The following is a 19,293-nucleotide window of genomic DNA, read 5'->3' as shown; positions in this document are numbered from 1 at the left end:
TTAACGCTCAGTTGCTTTATATAAAGGATATGGAGCACAAGCAGAACCAGCACATATAAACTTTGCCGAGAGAAATAAAAGGAAGAAGAAGAAAAGAAGATAAAGGCTCAAACATAGTTGAGGTAATTTTTTTATTGTTTAATTTAGTTTATTATATGAAATTATTAGTTTGTTAGTTTCGGGTTTAGGGTAAAACTAAAATCTAGTTAATTAGTTTGTTAGTATAAATTATTAGTTTGTTAGTTTAAGTTATATTATATTAGTTTATTAGTTTAAGTTATATATTATATTATATAAAAAATTAGTTAATTAGTTTCTTAGTTTAAGTTATTAAATATAAAAAATATTAATTAATTTGTTAGGTTGTTCGTTGAAGTTGAAGTTATATTATAAAAAAATTAATTAGTGCTTAATTAGTTTGTTATTTTAACTAAGTTATATTATAATAAAGAAATAATTTATTAGTTTAAGGTATATTATAATATATTAGATTATATAAAATTAATTTGTGGGAGCTATTGTTGTTTAAATAAATATTTTGTTTACACATACATGACATTATTTTACAATATTTGCCCACGTACAGATTGATTCGAAGAAAGAAACAAGGCAGGAAAGAAAGTAAAGGAAGAAGGCATAAAGACGTGAGTAATTTATTATTTTTTGTTGTCCATTTTTTGTTGTTGTGTATGTGTAAATTAGTTAGTTAGTAAGTTTATATTAGATTATATAAACTAATTTGTGCGAGATAATTTCCGTTTTAAAAATATTGTGTTTAAAAATATTTAGTGTTGTTTTAAAAATTTTGTTTAATTTACATTGTATGTGTATATTAGTAAGAAGTAAAAATTAATTGAATGAATAATCCGGACAACGCATTATCTCGCGAAATAATTATTTCGAGAACATTATCTCGACAGTTTTACCTAACAAATTTGTTTGATATTTTTAAAAAATAAAAAAATATTATCAAACTAATCATTATTATTAGTAATAATTACTAAATGATTAGTATCAAATCTAAATCATTAAATATTTATAATAAATAATTATTAGTGATTATGACTAAATCATATTATTATTAAATCATTAAATATCAAATCATTAGATTAATAGTAATTATCAAATCATTATTAGGTTTATTAGTAAGCAATCAATCAAGTTAAATAATAATTTTATTTGGTCATTAATATAATAGTATATTATATTATATTTAATAATTTATGAAATTATCTTATCTAATTTTTTAATCTAAATTAATTTATTTTTTTATTTGTAGAGAAAATGAGCAACAACTTTTTCACGATTGTCCATTATAATGGACAGATTATGGAAAATGAGGTCGGAGTAGTTTTTCAGTCTGAAAAACCAATAAATATGATGTTCAAAAAAGACATCACATTTATAGAAATGAAGCATAAGATAGAAAGAAAAATTCGAGCTGCAGTTGATGGTTTGAGGTATAGGTTTATGATATGCTCTAACCCAATCAGATATGCTGCAGTTCCACTTGAAGAAGATGATGATATTGGAACCATGGTTGGATTACATGAGTCAACCAATATAGCAGTTATTGAATTATTTGTTGATGTGCGTAACATATGTGATGTTCCTGGGTCATCAAGAGGTGTGGCTCAAAATCCATCTGAAATGGCTTTATATAGTCAGTTTGAGGAGCCGACATATAGGTTCACGAACAGTTTTATGGCACTATTGGAAAGTGTAAATGAAGTCGGGGGGACATCTACAGCAGCAGAGTATGAGACGAGAAACATACCGGAATTGGTTGTTGATATTGACGCTGAAAATCGATGGGGAGAAATTCATGATGATTCAAGCGAAGATGAAGAAACTGAAGAACCCGTTTTGGGCGGCGACGAAAATATTTTTGGTGGAGGTGCAATTGATGAAGTTCCGACACCGTATGAAGCTACTCCTCACATGTACGAGATAGATTATGATGCAATGAGGGCACCTGAATTCCCAGACATGCCACATTTACCTCCGTACCAAATGACTGAATCATTTGATAATTCTGGTGAATTTTCAGTTGGGGTGCAATTCAGAGGAAAAAATGAAGCTACGCTGGCTATTAAAGAGTACTGCATCAAATGCCATGTTGATGTCCATGTTGCAGAGTCCAACCAGAAAACCCTATACGCAAAGTGTGTAAAATATGGCCCAGAGTGCAAGTGGAAGATCAGAGTGTCGAAAAATCAAAGGCACGATGTTTGGGTCATCACGAGGTACAATGGTTCGCACACATATTTGCGAAACTCCATCGAACAAGACCACCGACTATTGGACTCCGATGTAATATGTGAATACGTGAAGGCGATGGTTGAAAAGGATCCAAGGATATCTTGTTCAGTGTTAGCTGCATCTATTCGAAGCCAATTTGGATATCAAGTAAAATATGGCAAGGTGTGGAATGCGAAAATGAAGGCAATGAAGTTGACGTATGGAGATTGGGATACATCGTACAATGAGCTACCACATTTGCTACAAGCAATGAAGCGATTTATCCCAGGAACTATAGTGAAGTCTCAAACCATGCCCGCATATGACGAAGAAGGTCAACTTCTGCCAGGGAAGAAAATATTTCATAGACTATTTGGGCATTCAAGGCATGTATTGAAGGATTTCCATTTTGCAAACGTATGATCCAAGTAGATGGTACGTGGTTGTATGGTCAATATAGGCATGTACTTTGATGGCAGTTGCTCAAGATGGTGAGCGAAATATCTTCCCAATTGCATTCGCCATTGTTGAGGGAGAGACAACAGAGGCTTGGGATTTCTTTCTGACCAATCTACGTCAATATGTCGTTCGTGAAGATGGAGTTTGCTTGATATCCGATAGAGGAAAGGGTATTTTGGCGGCAATTGAACGACCAGGAAGTCGTTGGATACCTCCGTATGCATATCCGACATTTTGTATCCGTCATATTGGCAAGAATAGTATCGACCAGTTTCATAACGCACATATTCGTAGCGAGATAGTCAGCATGGGTAAGTTTTATTTTCAATATTTGTGTATTTTTTACGTGGTTTTTTTAATTGCGGTTTAACACAATATATTATGGAACAGGATACGAACTACGTCGACCAAATTTTGACAAGAGATTGGAGAATTTGAAGGTATTTTACGATGATCAGCGTGTTTGGAAGTGGGCTTCAAAAATACCGCGGGAAAAATGGTCGCAAGCATACGATGAAGGTCGGAGATACGGACATATGACCACAAACCTTGTTGAGGCCATTAATTCGGTACTAAAAGGTACTAAACGGGCGCTTTCCCAAGAAACAAGTTGCAAAGTTGTTCCACCTTATTAAACTCATGTGACATTACCACCGGCATCCCATTAGTTTGGACCCCGAGTTGCATTGCCACATCCTCCAAAGTTATCGTGCATTCGCCACACGGCAAATGAAACGTGTGCGTTTCTGGTCTCCAACGTTCAATCAACGCACTGATCAAACCTGGGACCAACTTGTAATCTCGCACAAATGTGATATACCAAAATCCAGCCTCTTGCAAATTTTCTTCTATTAGTGGGTGTGGCTTGGGCACTTTATGTAGTCGAAGACGAAGGACTCGCTGCTCGTCCTCCTACAATTAAATATTTCAAAAAAATTATCACAATCATAAAATAATATTCAAATATTTATTAATTATAATTCATTAAACAAATATTTTATTCACCATTATTCCCAAATGACTTGAAATATGTTCATTGTCAAGCCTCAACAGTGGAATTTGGTCAGCCATTGTAATGAATCTGTAAAAAAATTAAACAACAATATTTAAAAAATCATTTAATATAATCTAATATAAACTAACTAACTAATTTACAACACTAACTTTAATATAATAACTTATAATATAATAAACTAATAACTAACAAACTAAACTTTTTAAAATATAAGTTAAACGTAAACGCTAAACCCTTAAACAACTAATAAAATATTCTTCTATATAACTAAAACTAACTAATAAACTATTTTTTCATTATAATATACTACTAATAAACTTACTAACTAATTTTTTATATAATATAAATTCAACAAACAAATATAACTTAACTATTTAACTAACACAAACTAATTAAATAATTTTTTTATATAACTAACTATTAACAAAACAAACTAATTAATTATTTTTTAACTATATAACTATCAAACATATACTAATTAAATAATTTTTAATTTATGTATACTATAACTTAAACTAACAATCACATAACCCTAAACTAACAAACTAATTAGCTGCTTTTTGTTTTACCCTAAACCCTAAACTAACAAATTAAACATTTATAATAATAAACTAATTTAAATATAAAAAAATTTACCTTATCTCCCTTTCTTCTTCTTACTTTCCTTTCTCCCTTTCTTTCTTTCTCGGCTGCAATCTCTTCTTCCTTTCTTCTGCAATCTCTTCTCCCTTTCTTTCTTTCTTTTATAACCGGCTGCCTCAATTATTTCACCAACCGGCTGCCTCAATTATTTCACCAACCGGCTGCCTCAATTATTTCACCAATAATTGTACAATTGCAGCTATGATATTTCACGCAGCAATGGTTCAATTATTGTACCAATTATTTCACATTCATGCATTGGCTCAAATGGTTCACATGGTTTCATTGGGAGCTGTAGGCATGCAGCATGCAGCGAGGAGCATGTGAAGGAATCTATATGGCTGCATGTGAATGGATGATGGCTCAAATGGTTCACATGGTTTCATTGGGAGCTGTAGGCATGCAGCATGCAGCGGGGAGCACGTGAAGGAATATATATGGCTGCATGTGAATGGATGATGGGAATGGATGATGGGAATGGCGCCGGGACTACATGGCGACCTACAAGGTCGCCGGGACTACATGGCGACCTACAAGGTCGCTGGGACCACATGGCGACCTACAAGGTCGCCGGGACCACATGGCGACCTACAAGGTCGCCTAGGCTGCATGGCGACCTCTCTATTCCACTGCATGGCTGCATGGCCACCTCGCATGGGGAGAACGCTCGTATGGCTCGCATGGGGAGAACGCTCGTATGGCTCGTATGCATGGGGAGAACCATTGGTTCGTATGGCTCGTATGCATGGGGAGAACCATTGGCTCGTATGGCTCGTATGTCAACCCGTATGTCACCCCGTATGGCCACCTCGCATGGGGAGAACGCTCGTATGGCTCGTATGCATGGGGAGAACCATTGGCTCGTATGGCTCGTATATCACCCCGTATGTCAACCCGTATGTCGCCTGGATTGCATGGCGTCCTACAAGATCGCCTGGATTGCATGGCGTCCTATGATCACTGTATAATTCACCCCATTCCAACAATTAATCTCGTGTGTGCACCATATCGTGAAAAAAAAAATCGAGAACATTATCTCGTGAATTCACCCGTTGAGTTAAGTTAAATTTTTTTGAATTATATTTTATTATTTTACTTGAATATGAATTTTTTTGACTAGAGTTAAATTTATGAAATTATAACTCGAGTTAAGTAAAATAGAATTAAAATTTTTAAATTTTCGGGTTAAGTGGAATTTTACTTACTCATAATGTCAGCACTAAGATAATGGTATAAATTAATGGGGTAAGCTAAAAATGCACTTATTCGTGCAGTGGTAGTGGAATTAATGTGGAATTACAATATTAATGTGTGTTTTTGGTTCAAATTAGGGTTAAAAGTCATGCAAATTGTAAAGGGAGATTAATTAATTAATTATAATGATTGGTTAAACATGCATGGCGCATGGATAATCACTAATCTTTGGGTGTGTAAAAAGAGTATTTTCACAAAAAGGTAACTTTGGAGTGCTGTTTAATACATGAATGTAATTATCTCCCAATGGAATCCACGTACAATGCGATATTACTATCAAATTCAATTAAGGTTTTGTTTGAAGTTCATGCATGGATAATCACTTCTGCTTTGGCCCTTGGCTTGGGCAGTTTTGTTTTAGATTTCATAATTATATATATATAGAGAGGTTACATGATGTAAAATTCTTTTAATTTTATATAAATTTAGGTACTGACGGATCTAAAAAAATTAAGAATAAGGGTCCAAATTTTAATATTATTTTCTTAAAAATAATGGGTATGCAACTTTTTTTATTTTTTTTATTTTTCCCTTATCATATTGAACTAAATTTAACTATTTTTTCAAAATAATAGGAGGCCAAGTGCATCTGCCCCTGAATTTAATATGGTTTGATGAGTAAAAATAGATGACTGTGATCGACTCATTGTTTTTTTCAATGAATATATTATCATTTTCTACTGTTAATCTCATCTATCTATTTTTTTCTCATTCAACAGTCTTAAACCTGTGTAAAACTAATTATATAATAAAATCACACACACATATATATATATATATATATATATATATATATATATATATATGATCATTTCATAAGGAAGAATCAAAGTTTGCTAATATACAATAAGTGTACCATCATGCAATGAGTTGACTCAGTATCAGCCTCTCATTTGTCAACCATTCTTCTTGTTCTCATGCTGTGTTTGAAAAATTGTGTTTCTGTATGTTACTTTTAGAATTAAATGTCAATGTTTTGGTACAAACAAAGAACAAATGGCTAGTAAAACCTACAGATATGTCTTGTCATATGATCACATTACAACCCTCTTATAGAACCTTTTCCTTGGACTGGTGAAAACCGACAAGAAAATAAATAATTTGTATATCATTGACCATATATATACTTCACTTTACTCGAATATAAATACTTAAATCCCAAAATTTTTATTCTTCAAAATTTTATATTCAATAGGCACATGCACTTTAATTATGCCTTATTATATTTTTTTATAACACAATAGATTTTATAGATCAATAAAAAAATGATATCTTTAATAACACTTGTGGAAGTATTATTTGGATAATTAAATTTAAATTAAATTTATATTCAAAATTTCTATGTTTTATTTTTTATTTTTTGGAAAATAACTGAATAGTGGTATCCCCTTTCATTGCAACAAACATTATGAAAAAGAGTCAAAACCGAATCTATTATTTGGAAGGTAATTATCCTAACTGTCGGACTAGTGACGCTTGACTGATACTTTTTATTCTATTATATATATCTTTATTAATTTGAATAAAGTTTTTGTGCACAACTTCACAAATTGAATGTCTGATGGGAAGAAATCAACTCTATACGTATGACGAAAGGTGAATAAACCAACATGGAGAACAAAAATAAAATATATGTTTTTATTTTAATTCTTAAAAAATAGTAGAAGCCAATTGTATATAATGATGTGGTATGCGACACATCACAAAAAATTACGATATGACATGTTTCACGTCTACAATTAGACATACGTGAATATGACACGTTAGTAATATGGATTGAACGTTAGTCCATTAATGATTTTCACCTAATAAAGTCTACTTTGATCAGAAGTTAAAACGTTAGAGGTAGAATGCTCTGATAAAAGAATATGGTGCAAAATGATTGTTTGTGCAAACATTAGAAGGTAATTTTATCTTTATGTTAATTTTTAATTGTTTTAAATTCTTAACCAAATTTGCGTAATATACTAACTTATATATTGCAACTTACTTGTATTTTGGGGTTTGTAATTCATTCACTGTATTAGAGCTCCACATATTTTGTACGATTATTATTATTTCTACCTTAATATAATCATTTGATAATATTTTTTCATAATTAAAATATATTTTAATGTTTTTAAACATTTGAAAAACTATTAAATTAATACGGGGATCTAATATAGTATTTTAGTCTTCGGATACTATGTATTTGGATTAAAGTATCATACTTGAGTTTAATAGGGCACAATTATATGATTTATATGTCTTTGACAATGTTGCAACGAGTAACCTTAAATCAGATAAAAAAGGACCATATACAAATATTTTAGATGAACAAAGTCCATGAAAATCTTTTCTTTAAAACATTTTACAGATGGGGCTCAAAAGAAAAATAAATCATATAAGAATAATTTTTATAAAATGAGTTGATGTAAGAATATTTGAAAATTTTGTGTGAAAAATAATTTGAGGATTGTCAAAAGTATATGATAAATTAATAAAAAATTTGTACCGAAATAGAATGACAACATTAAAATGATAACATGCAACAAGTTGACATATGATACTATAATAATAGTTAAAATATAAAGATAATATTAAAAAAATTAATGAATAAATGTATAAAGATTTTCAAATTTAAAATAGTATATTTATAACATAATCGACCAAAAATATTCATATTTTCTATATTTATATAAAAAAATGAGTAATACCAAATTTTAATTTGACTTACTTCTCTAAAAATAGAGTTTAGGGTTTGTTTTTCTCTATTTTTCCTCAGTTGTCGTTAGTTTTTCTTCTTCTTCTTCACCTTAATAATCGGTAACGACACCAACTTTAATGATGTTGCCGATCATTGGTATTCATTGTTTTTTTTGCTTTATTATAACGTATTTTTGTTTGTTTTTATTTATTATTTTTAATATTTCTATATTTATAGAACGTCTTCTACTACCTTTATGGTACGTTTTCGGTCATTTGGTTGTTATTTTCGTTTATTATTTTTTAAGGGTTAGATTTTACATTGTCACGACTGATTAAGATGACGCTTATTTGTTATCACATTGATCTTTCATGCTTTGGATCATCAGATTGGATTTGAATACACGATTTGCGTTCGTGAATAGTATGTTCACGTCGTTTGATTCTTATTTGCAGCTTGTTTCGGTAATCTTTCAATAACTTAATCCCCTTTTGTGATTTGTTTGTTGATATATTTAAATATGTTTGTATCCACTTTTGTTCGAGTTTATTTGGTTATTTTTTTAATTTTTTCTTATATGATCATTGTGTAATCTTAAATAGCTAATTTTCTTGTGTTTAGGAAAATATTCTTATTATTTGTTTAATTATGATTGTAGTGGTAAACCTTTATTGTAATTTGAATATTTTAATAAAATTAACGATTTTTATAAAAAAACAATTTACTTATAAAAATAAATATTATAATATATATAATTTTGCAAAATATAATTTTATAATAATAAAAATAACTCAATAAAAAATAAAGAATAAAAATAAAATTTTATTAAAATATTAGTTATCTCTATGTGTTTTGCCTTTTATTTTTATCTAAATCGACCTTTTTAAACCCTCACTTAAAACCCCCTCTAAAAAATCTTCCCTCTTTAGGATAACGGCGCGAAATGACAATTCTGACCTGGACACCATCTCCCACGGCGGTGCCGATGGCGGTTTTCGCTTCATGGGACACCCAGCAAAGGCCCTCTTACAACCCCAACGCACCGCGAAAGATGAAACCCATCCCCGATCTTAAAGTTAAACCCTCACCGCCCATCACCCTCCCGACCCGAACCGACCCATCGGTTTTCGATATCCTCAAGCAGCATCCCACTCAAGGTAATCCCTTCGTTGTCAGTCTCTTAGCACTGTGCAGACCGAATGTTTGAGTTTTTATCTCATTTTCTTAATTAAAAACTGTAGAATTAGCGCCCGTAAAGGTAGATTCCGATGAGACTTATTTGGGATATGACCGTTGGTTACCCTCCCCACCGAAATTGGAGAAGCCTCGATCGATTTTTAATGCGGCGACGTTAGCTTATATCGGTGATTGCATTTACGAGGTTTTTTACTGTACTTTTTGAACTTGTTAGTTAATTGGCAAAAACCTTATCTTTGTATGTGTCTTGTCTGTAATGTTTCTTGTTATCTGCAGCTATATGCCCGTAGACATTTTTGTACCCTCCCCTAAGTATTGAGGAATATAATGATCGTGTAACATCGGTAGTACGCTGCGAGGCACAAGTATGATGTTTTTTTAATGAAATATACTGATGTTTTGAAGCATAATTCGGTTATTTGTGCATGTTAATAATCTAAGGTTTCTTTGATTCTCTTAGGATGCATTGCTACTGGACCTTCTTAATGGTAGTTTCTTATCAAACACCGAAAGGTTAGTGGAAATATTCTTAATATATATAAGCTTTTATCTATTTTATGTATTACTTAGACTCGGGTGTAAGCGCATCAAGGGGTGTGTGTGTGTGTGTGTTTTTTTTACATTTTAAATTTTTTTGCCATGTATGTGAAGGATCCTTGGAGAGAATTCTCACACCCATAATTGAATGTGTTGGAACTTGGACATGTGCACCTCTAGAAAAATGAAGTGTCTGAGCAACATAGTCTTTTTTTCTATGTATATGCATGCCCACTAAAATCTTTAAAAAATTGGAATATCTGGCTTTAACATTTTGAGTTTCATTCAAGCTGTTTTATAACTTATAAACTTGGAACAACTGTAAACAAAGAAATGCTCTAGTTGATCGATTACTAGTTAGAATAGATGGATTGGTTGGTGTAGATTGATTTCCTGATTGTATTCATCTAGTAATGCAGTTTCTTATGAATACAAAATTTGCAACCAAATCTACCTCAGACGGTGGGTTTTCTAAAACTAATTGTATATGGCTAGAAAATGATTGGTTGAAAATCTTCGAGGAAGGTCAGACATTTGAAATGCCTCATATGAATGACTTGTGATAAACATTCTTATGCTATTCAATTCCCTTTTTTATAGTAACAATATTCCCTCCTTTGGACTAATTATGCATTTAAGAAAGCAATATTTCTAGATAATTTCAGATGATAAGATGATTTTAGTAGATCCTTCTGCATGTGATTATTAAATCGCATATCAAATGAACTCAAGAGTAAACCGCTCAAAGTATATGGTTCTCCTTTAAGACTTAAGAGAAATGATTTTTACCCTATATCTTCGAAACAATGATGAGAACAGAAGGGTTGACATTTAAGGCAGTTAGTGATTCCATGATACATATTATGTATTGTAAGATTTGTAACAGTTGGACTAGAACTATATATGTAAATAATAATAACAATTAGTAATCATAGGGGCAACAACCAGTTATTACTTATTATGTTGGTTAAGGAGAGGCATCGAGATACAGCTGTGCATGTCAGCACAGATCTAGATATTTTGAATCTCATGTTTGCAGCATAACCTTTTGAACAAGAGTATGCAAAACCGCTTTTTTTTAGTATACTTTCAAAGTTATAATTGGTATTTGGTTGTTTTGATGGCAGGGATGTCCTTCGATGGGGAAGGAATGTTAATTCTGCTAAAACAAAGACCAAAAAGCGTGCTGGCGCAGCAGTTTATAATAGAGCATCTTCACTCGAAACACTGGTCGGTACCCTACATCATTGTGTTTCTTCTGAAATAGTATTTGATTTATTTAGTTATTTTTAGTTTTGGCAAAGGGATCTGCTCTTGAGGAGTTCTTTCGGAGGAAAATTCTGGCTACCAATAGCCTATGGGCGTATGGCTTGGTCCAAAGTATTTCATTTATCATAAACATGAATTTTATCATGTCTGGAATCTTCTATTTATGACCTGTTGATGCAAAAAATATGGAGACCATTCTGTTTTATACTTATAAAGATATTTTGGAATTTTTATTATTTGCACGGTAATTTAGGTTTAAGGGATCTACCTGTGGTATAAGAGGTTAATGTCATGTTTCATCCAGTATATCTAGAGATTTGACATAATTCCACTGCTAGTTTATATGATGATTTTATTGAAATAGTTTTCGCTTAAATGTAAATGTTTCTGTGAGATTTCATTTAGTACCTTTGGAGTCTGATTCTCCAAAATTCATCTTAGAATTTTAAGAACTTTTTCTCTTGATTTAAGTTGTTAATCATTCTATTTTGCAGATTGGATATCTTTACCTTACAAATGTGAACCGTTTGGAAAAACTCATGCTAAGGCTTGGATTTTCCACTTGTGCATCTGCAGAAATGATATTGAAGGAAATGAACTGTAAGTTAAAGTTAATCCAGAGTGCAAGAACAGCTCTTTGTTATGTCTCAAATATCCATTTTTCTGTAGATAATGTTGCTTTCTTTTTGAACGATCGTCCTTTTAATGTGGTGTAGAATTATCGGAAAGTTCATGTGGTAGTCATTTTGTTGACTGATTAAATTTTATCTCTTCCCTCTTGTGTAACAAAATGATCCTTTTATTATAAAAGAGAGAGAAAAAAATGGAATGAGAAACCCCTGCAATTTGACCGAGTATTGTTGTCCTAAGTTTCAGCTCGGTGTTCTTATCTTTTCACCATCTATGTATTCAATACTAAGAACAGTAACAATCTTCTTGTGTTAAACAGGTGCAAAACCAGTGGAGTAGATAAAGATGGTGCTGAACACTTTTTGTTTGCTCCAAGCTGGCTCAAATATATTTATATATAGAGAATAACCACATCATTTATTGCCTTTGGGTGCTTGCCCTTCCTTGGAGAAGATTGAAGATGAGGCAACTTGTAAAGTTCTTTAGACAAAGCATATTTGTAGGTTTTAATATTGCCATTTACTTTTTGTATGTATCAAAACATTCACCTTGTGAAGTTCAAAGGCAAAGTGCATACATACTATTATACAGAGAACCATCTGAAAGCATGCGCAAATATTTATACACCTACTGTTAAGAGATTAGGCCATCCTATACTAAATATTGTGTTAACCAACACTAAACTATGTTAACGTGGAGAGTATCCATGTTTAACTACTGGATCAGGGACAACACCTAAGGTTGATTTCTTCACAGCAACTTATTCAATTCAAATCATTATTTAATATTTTTAATCAATAAATAAATAGTGATCCAGGTTTGATCAATTCGGTTTATGAACTGTTATATTTGACATAAGAAGAGAAATTAAAGAATATAGTTGACAAATGCGTGGTGTGGAGGAACATTCGTGAGAGAATGATGATACTAAGTCACTTCCTTACATGATTGATACACTTATTATATCTATCTATATATATTGGTCAAACCATGTATTTTTCAAGCTGAATTAATCATATATAGCTGCATGTTACTCCTACGTAGTTACCCCATTAAGTTACCGCCGGCGTTTGAAAATTTCTCATCACCATAATTAATAAGAGCAGTAAAATCTGACAATGTCAGTTTCTCACATAAAACCTACAAATCTCCTCAATCGTACCTGGAAACTTTTCCCTATAAATAGCAGCTTTCATGGTCCTTAACGTTCAAACAAATAAGCTCAAAAATTATAGATATCACAAAATGTCTTCTTCAACAATTCCCTCCTTTGTTTATCTGCTAGGCCTTGCTTTTGTTCTGAAAACAGCTTTCGGGGCTGACCCTCTCTTCCATTTTTGTTCAGACACTGGGAATTTCTCCGCCGATGATCCTTATGAATCCAACTTAGATAAGCTATCTGGCTATCTCTCCATTCAAGCTCCTCCCTCGGGGTTCGGCCTCGGTTCCGTAGGCCACTACCCGAACCAAGCGTATGGCCTCGCACTTTGCAGAGGAGATGTGTCGAGCCAAGATTGTAAAACCTGTGTCGTCGAAGCAGGCGGTGAGATACGAAAGCGGTGTCCCTACAACAAAGGTGGAATCATCTGGTACGATAACTGTCTTTTCAAGTATTCGAACGTGGAGTTCTTCGGCCAGATTGATAACCGGAATAGGTTCTACATGTGGAACTTGAATAACGTGAGTGAACCCCAGGCCTTCAATGAGAAGACCAAGGGGCTGCTCACTGAGTTGGCTAATCAAGCTTATGCCAATCCCAAAATGTATGCCGGTGGAGAGACGGAGCTGTACGGATCGGAGAAGCTTTACGGGTTGACTCAGTGCACGAGGGATCTTTCTAGCAGTGAGTGTAAAAAGTGTCTCGACGGCATAATCGGCGAGCTTCCGAGTTGCTGTGATGGAAAAGAAGGTGGCAGAGTCGTTGGTGGCAGCTGCAACTTTAGATATGAAATTTACCCGTTCGTTAATACGTACTAGTCAATTCTATGTGAAACAAAAGTCTGTCCATGAATAATTAAAGTTGATGTAACGTGTGTGTATACATATATAGATTGTTTGTTATGGTCCTAGCCGAATAAGTAAAAATTATGAATTTTATTTTAAAGGTAAAGGGATTTATATATTTTAAATTGTTCGGTTGATTTTTTTCCATGTAATTTTATCATACGGAACAAAATAATTATAATACAAGAAAAATTATAATATAAAAAATAAAATAACAAATTATGAACTTAAACAGCATGTCGGTTCAGACCTTAAATAGTATTCAAATCCAATCTATATTTTAAATGAATATAATTAGTACTTTTTTTTTTAAATTCACTTTCAAATAATCCATGGTCTGATTAGGACTTCGATTTCAACAGATCACCGTACGTCGACGTTTAACACATACAAGGCATGAAGAAGGGAAGTCCTTTTTTCCCCTTTCTCTTCTTCATCCCAACTGAAAAAAATAGCACAAAATTCTATCGAATAAAACCCTAAGCCATTTATTAGAACAAAGCCAAAGCTAAAATTCGAATTATTATTTTTGTTAAAACAGCTTCTGATAATCTCACGAACAATTGCACAGAAAATGAGTCGATATGATAGCCGCTCCGGCGATCCCACCTCCTACCGTGACCGTCGAAGGTAACTACTAACACTTTTGAACTTACCACTTCAATTTCTAATGTATTTTCACCTTTTTATATGTTTAACGTTATTTATTATTCTGGGTATTGTTGGGTATTTTCTTATATCTATAATTTGTTCCTGTTAAATATTTTAATGAAATTTATGTTGTTTTAGCTATCAAATGCTCTAAACGATTGAATTTAATTTAAAAAACAGCTGCATTTCATTAAGTTTAGCACAATGACTTTGGGTCATCAGCAAATATTCTAAGTTTGTGATACGTGAAGTATCTGGTCTCCTGTCTAAATTTGTAGCTGCTTCGAAGCTTCTCTGTTAAATTATGTGTGATGGTACAGTGACTCAGGGCTTGGTGGCGCTTCAGCATATGGTGGTGGTTCGGTGCAGTCCTTGTCAAGCAGAAGGGACTATGATAACGCTGAACCGCCTAGGAAGTTGGATTTGGATGGGTTGACTCCTTTTGATAAGAACTTTTATGTTGAATCCCCTTCGGTGGCAGCAATGTCAGAGACGGATGTGGAGGAGTATAGGCAGCGGAGGGAAATTACGGTTGAAGGTCGTGATGTTCCAAAGCCTGTGAAGAGTTTCGCAGATGTGGGATTTCCAGGTAATTTTTGTTGTTTCTGTTAATAAGTTCAGCTTTTAAGCCATTTAAATCATCTGTTTCTATTTCTTTTATTGGCCAAATTTACTGAATCTCTGGAGAGCCTTTCCCCCCTCACTTTTCTGTGTAGAATGGGGATGCATAAAAAGTTTACATTAAAGGAAATGGCATTTTTAGCAACTAGATCATCTTATAACCTTAACATTGGCCAAGTTTCATTGAATGGTGAACATAGTCAACTACTCCTGCATAATGTTTAACCTTTTTGTTGTTTACTTGTCTAGTTTTCTGTGTTCCCTTTTACATTTTAGATGCTCTGTAATTTACTCGGCTAATGATGAATAGAGGAGAAGCCCTCTATTACTTAATTAATTGGAGATTCTCAAATATGTTTTTGCTTGCAGAAAAGACATTGAAATGCATCATGACTGGATTAGACAGCTGTATTTTGACAATATTTGCTGATATGCTCGTTTAGACTTAGCAATTAGAGTTATCTTAAGCCTTCATTTTCCTTATCTTTGTTGATATTCTCTTGTTGCTTCTAGATGTTAAATCATTGATATTTTACTGCTTCCACATGATGGATTGTTAATTAGTCTAAGAGTGTTTTTCGGATGTGCAAAAGTTGTTGCATATATCAGAGAAAAAAAAATATCATTTTGATGGTTGGGTTGGTTGTTAGCTTTACAGTGTTTTGAGTATTTCTTAGTTATAGAGAATTTTACAATAGCATATTAAAATTATTATGTTTGTAGGTGTTTTGGATATTTCCTGTTCTATTTATTGATTCTTCTGTTATAATTGATATTCTTTTTCTTATTCCAGACTATGTGCAGCAAGAAATTACAAAAGCAGGGTTTGTTGAACCAACAGCCATCCAAGCTCAAGGCTGGCCAATGGCTTTGAAGGGTCGTGATCTCATTGGCATTGCTGAAACTGGATCAGGGAAGACTATTGCCTATTTATTGCCTGCAATTGTTCATGTGAACGCACAACCAATTTTAGGTAAAAAAATTCACTCATTGCGACTTAATTTTATCAGTCTGCTTTTAGTAATTCAGAGGGAATTATTATTGGCCTCTTTATATATGTTTTCAGCTCATGGAGATGGTCCAATTGTATTAGTATTAGCCCCAACACGTGAACTTGCGGTTCAGATACAACAAGAAGCTGCTAAGTTTGGTGCATCATCAAGGATCAAGAATACATGCATATATGGTGGGGTTCCAAAGGGACCTCAAGTGCGTGATCTCCAGAAAGGTATGTTGTAATATGCATGGGTTGATTGTTCCACTGTATTTGTTGTTCCAGAACTATTTGCACTCTCGTATACACAGGTTTCAATTTAAGATGCTTTCTGACATGTTTATTGTTAGTTTAAATAATCACTTATGTTTTAGCTTGTAATTGCTTGAACCTTTTGGCAGTGAAGGTGTTAATATTGTTTGTTGGATCAGGTGTTGAGATTGTTATTGCTACACCAGGAAGGCTTATAGATATGTTGGACTCACATCACACAAATTTGCGAAGGGTTACTTATTTAGTCTTGGATGAGGCAGATCGGATGTTAGATATGGGATTTGAACCTCAGATACGAAAAAATTGTTGCTCAGGTCTCTGTTGTTGCCTTTCTCTTTTGTTATGGTCTTCCCCCCAACCCCCTCCATTTGCCCATGACATTTACATTGTTTTAACTCAATTTGGGAATAGTACTGATGAGTTATCCAAGAGATATGGTGGAAGTCACTCTTTAGGATGATAAGAATGTTGACTTCAGAAGAAAAATGATTCTTTGTTTCAGTTTACAGTACAATGCAGTCGTGCAACTGTCTGAAGAAAAATGATTTAAAAATGGCAAAATTATAGGTGTTAGTCTCCAACTTTATATTTAGCAAAGAATATGTGATTGTGTAGAACCTCTCTCTCTCTCTATATATAAGCAAATTGGCAGCTTCATCCTCTATCTCAACTACTCTTTCTCTGATTGGCACTTATATTTTATTCAGATCCGTCCTGATCGTCAAACTTTATACTGGAGTGCAACATGGCCAAAGGAGGTTGAACAATTGGCAAGGCAGTTCCTTTACAATCCATACAAAGTAAGATGCTTCATAATTTTCGCGGTTTTTACTAAATAGATTCCCTTGTGAGGAAATGTTATCCATTGCCTTTTGTTTTAACATTTGACTTTCTATCTGATTCTTCTATGATCTCCACATATTATCTCGTTTACTTTCTCTATGTTTTTTACAACTTGAAGATTTTAAATCTTGCCAAATATAATTCTTGGCTCTCCAAATGTGGTAATCTTATTTTTAGTCTAAAGTTGGACTTTGTTGTTTCTATTGTTCTGTTATTCACTTAAATTTATTGTTCCATTGGACTTTTGTGCAGGTTATAATTGGATCTGCAGATTTAAAAGCTAACCATGCAATTCACCAACACGTTGACATTGTTTCAGAGAGTCAGAAATATAACAAGTAGAGTACAGTTCACTTTGTATGGGTTATAATTATTTTAACATTTAGTATATTATTAAGGATGTTTAGTGATCTGTGTTGATGTTTCAGATTAGTGAAGTTGCTGGAGGATATCATGGATGGCAGCAGAATTTTGATTTTCATGGATACCAAGAAAGGCTGTGACCAGATCACTAGGCAACTTCGCATGGATGGTTGGCCTGCTCTCTCAATTCACGGAGACAAAAGTCAAGCTGAAAGGGATTGGGTCCTTTCAGAGTTTAAAGCTGGCAAGAGCCCTATAATGACTGCAACAGATGTTGCGGCTCGTGGCTTAGGTATGTATGTAATAGCATGGGACCATGGGCACATATATCTAGATTGCGACTGGCCTCATCATCTGGATTATTTATCAAATTTAGTTGGTGGCAGATGTGAAAGATGTGAAATACGTAATCAATTATGACTTCCCGGGATCTCTTGAGGATTATGTCCATCGCATTGGTCGAACAGGAAGGGCAGGGGCAAAAGGAACTGCCTACACTTTCTTCACAGCTGCAAATGCCAGATTTGCGAAAGACCTTATTGCCATACTTAAGGAAGCTGGGCAAAAGGTCAGTCCTGAATTGGCAGCGATGGGACGTGGTGCGCCTCCTCCTCCGTCAGGTTAGTTTACTGTTCTTTTGGAATATGCATGCGCAAGCAAATTCAATGAAATTGAATAATTTTAATTAGTTCCAGTAGCATTTGCACGTTTAGATACTTGATTCAATAAGGTGTTACAGAAAACACTAGTGCATTGCCACAGCCCACATGTTACAAGATTGTTTCTCTGTTCATCGCTTCAATAAAAGAAATTGTTACATTTTGCTATGTTGGTTGGTGATTATAGAAGATATTTCAAATGGAGCTATTGCAGCTAACTGAACCGCAATTGAATTGCTTGATATGTTACTTCGACTTCTTTGCCATAGCATGTTGTAAAGAATCCTGAGATCTTAATACATTGTTTGTCATACTCAGTTTGTTCATCTGGTGAAACAGGTCATGGTGGTTTTCGGGACCGAGGTAAGGGTTATGGCGGCCGCCCTTGGAACTGATCAACGAAAAGACGTCTCCATAAAGGGGTCTAAATCGTGTAGACACTTTTTTTTAATTTGTTTTGAGTACCACCTCTGGTTTTTCGGGCTCAACTGTCATTACTTGTAAAACTAGCAGGAAGAACAAGCATAGATGTAGACTTGTACATCAATTGTCTTTATTTTCTGATAATCCATTTTCCCCTCATTATACTTGACTTGCCTTCGATTCCACATGTCCGTACTCTACCCAATTCAAATCCAATATTGCTTTGTAAAATATTATGATTTGCATTTTAAACTTATTATAATTTGTGTTGTACCAAAATGTTATTTTAATTTAAAATAAAGATTTTTTTTTAATAAAAACAACACTTACAGTTGGATATGATCAAAACATTTATGTTTACAAATTATTCTTGCTTAATCCAAAAATACTTTAATGAAAAATTAAGTGCTCGAACTATATATTAAGTTATTATTAAGCATTCAAAGAATTTTCAGTTAAAAATAAGTTCGAACATTTATAATAGTGACATATGTTAGATAACGGTAATTTTAACGGTTGCTATAGTCCAAAC

General features: G+C 33.3%; 1 protein-coding gene and 2 pseudogenes across 1 annotated transcript; all 3 read left to right on the top strand.

Moving 5' to 3' along the window:
• Positions 1-9,209: 9,209 nt before the first annotated feature.
• Positions 9,210-12,489, top strand: LOC120210256 (annotated as a pseudogene).
• Positions 12,490-13,159: 670 nt separating this feature from the next.
• On the top strand, positions 13,160-13,938 carry LOC120210255 (cysteine-rich repeat secretory protein 38-like). The gene has a single exon (XM_039209021.1). The coding sequence runs from the start codon at positions 13,176-13,178 to the stop codon at positions 13,905-13,907; it is 732 nt and encodes a 243-aa protein (XP_039064952.1). The 5' UTR covers positions 13,160-13,175; the 3' UTR covers positions 13,908-13,938.
• A 439-nt stretch (positions 13,939-14,377) lies between these two features.
• On the top strand, positions 14,378-18,933 carry LOC120210252 (annotated as a pseudogene).
• The last annotated feature ends 360 nt before the right edge of the window (positions 18,934-19,293 follow it).

The sequence above is a fragment of the Hibiscus syriacus genome, unplaced genomic scaffold (assembly GCF_006381635.1).
Source record: "Hibiscus syriacus cultivar Baekdansim isolate YM2019G1 unplaced genomic scaffold, ASM638163v2 tig00109921_pilon, whole genome shotgun sequence".
In the NCBI taxonomy this organism is placed as follows: domain Eukaryota; kingdom Viridiplantae; phylum Streptophyta; class Magnoliopsida; order Malvales; family Malvaceae; genus Hibiscus; species Hibiscus syriacus.
Note: the sequence above shows the minus strand (reverse complement) of the source record. Positions and strands in the feature narration are given on the sequence as shown.

What these genes read in the sequence shown, in the direction of transcription:
- LOC120210255 (XM_039209021.1), top strand. Translation starts at nt 13,176, where the DNA reads ATGTCTTCTTCAACAATTCCCTCCTTTGTTTATCTGCTAGGCCTTGCT.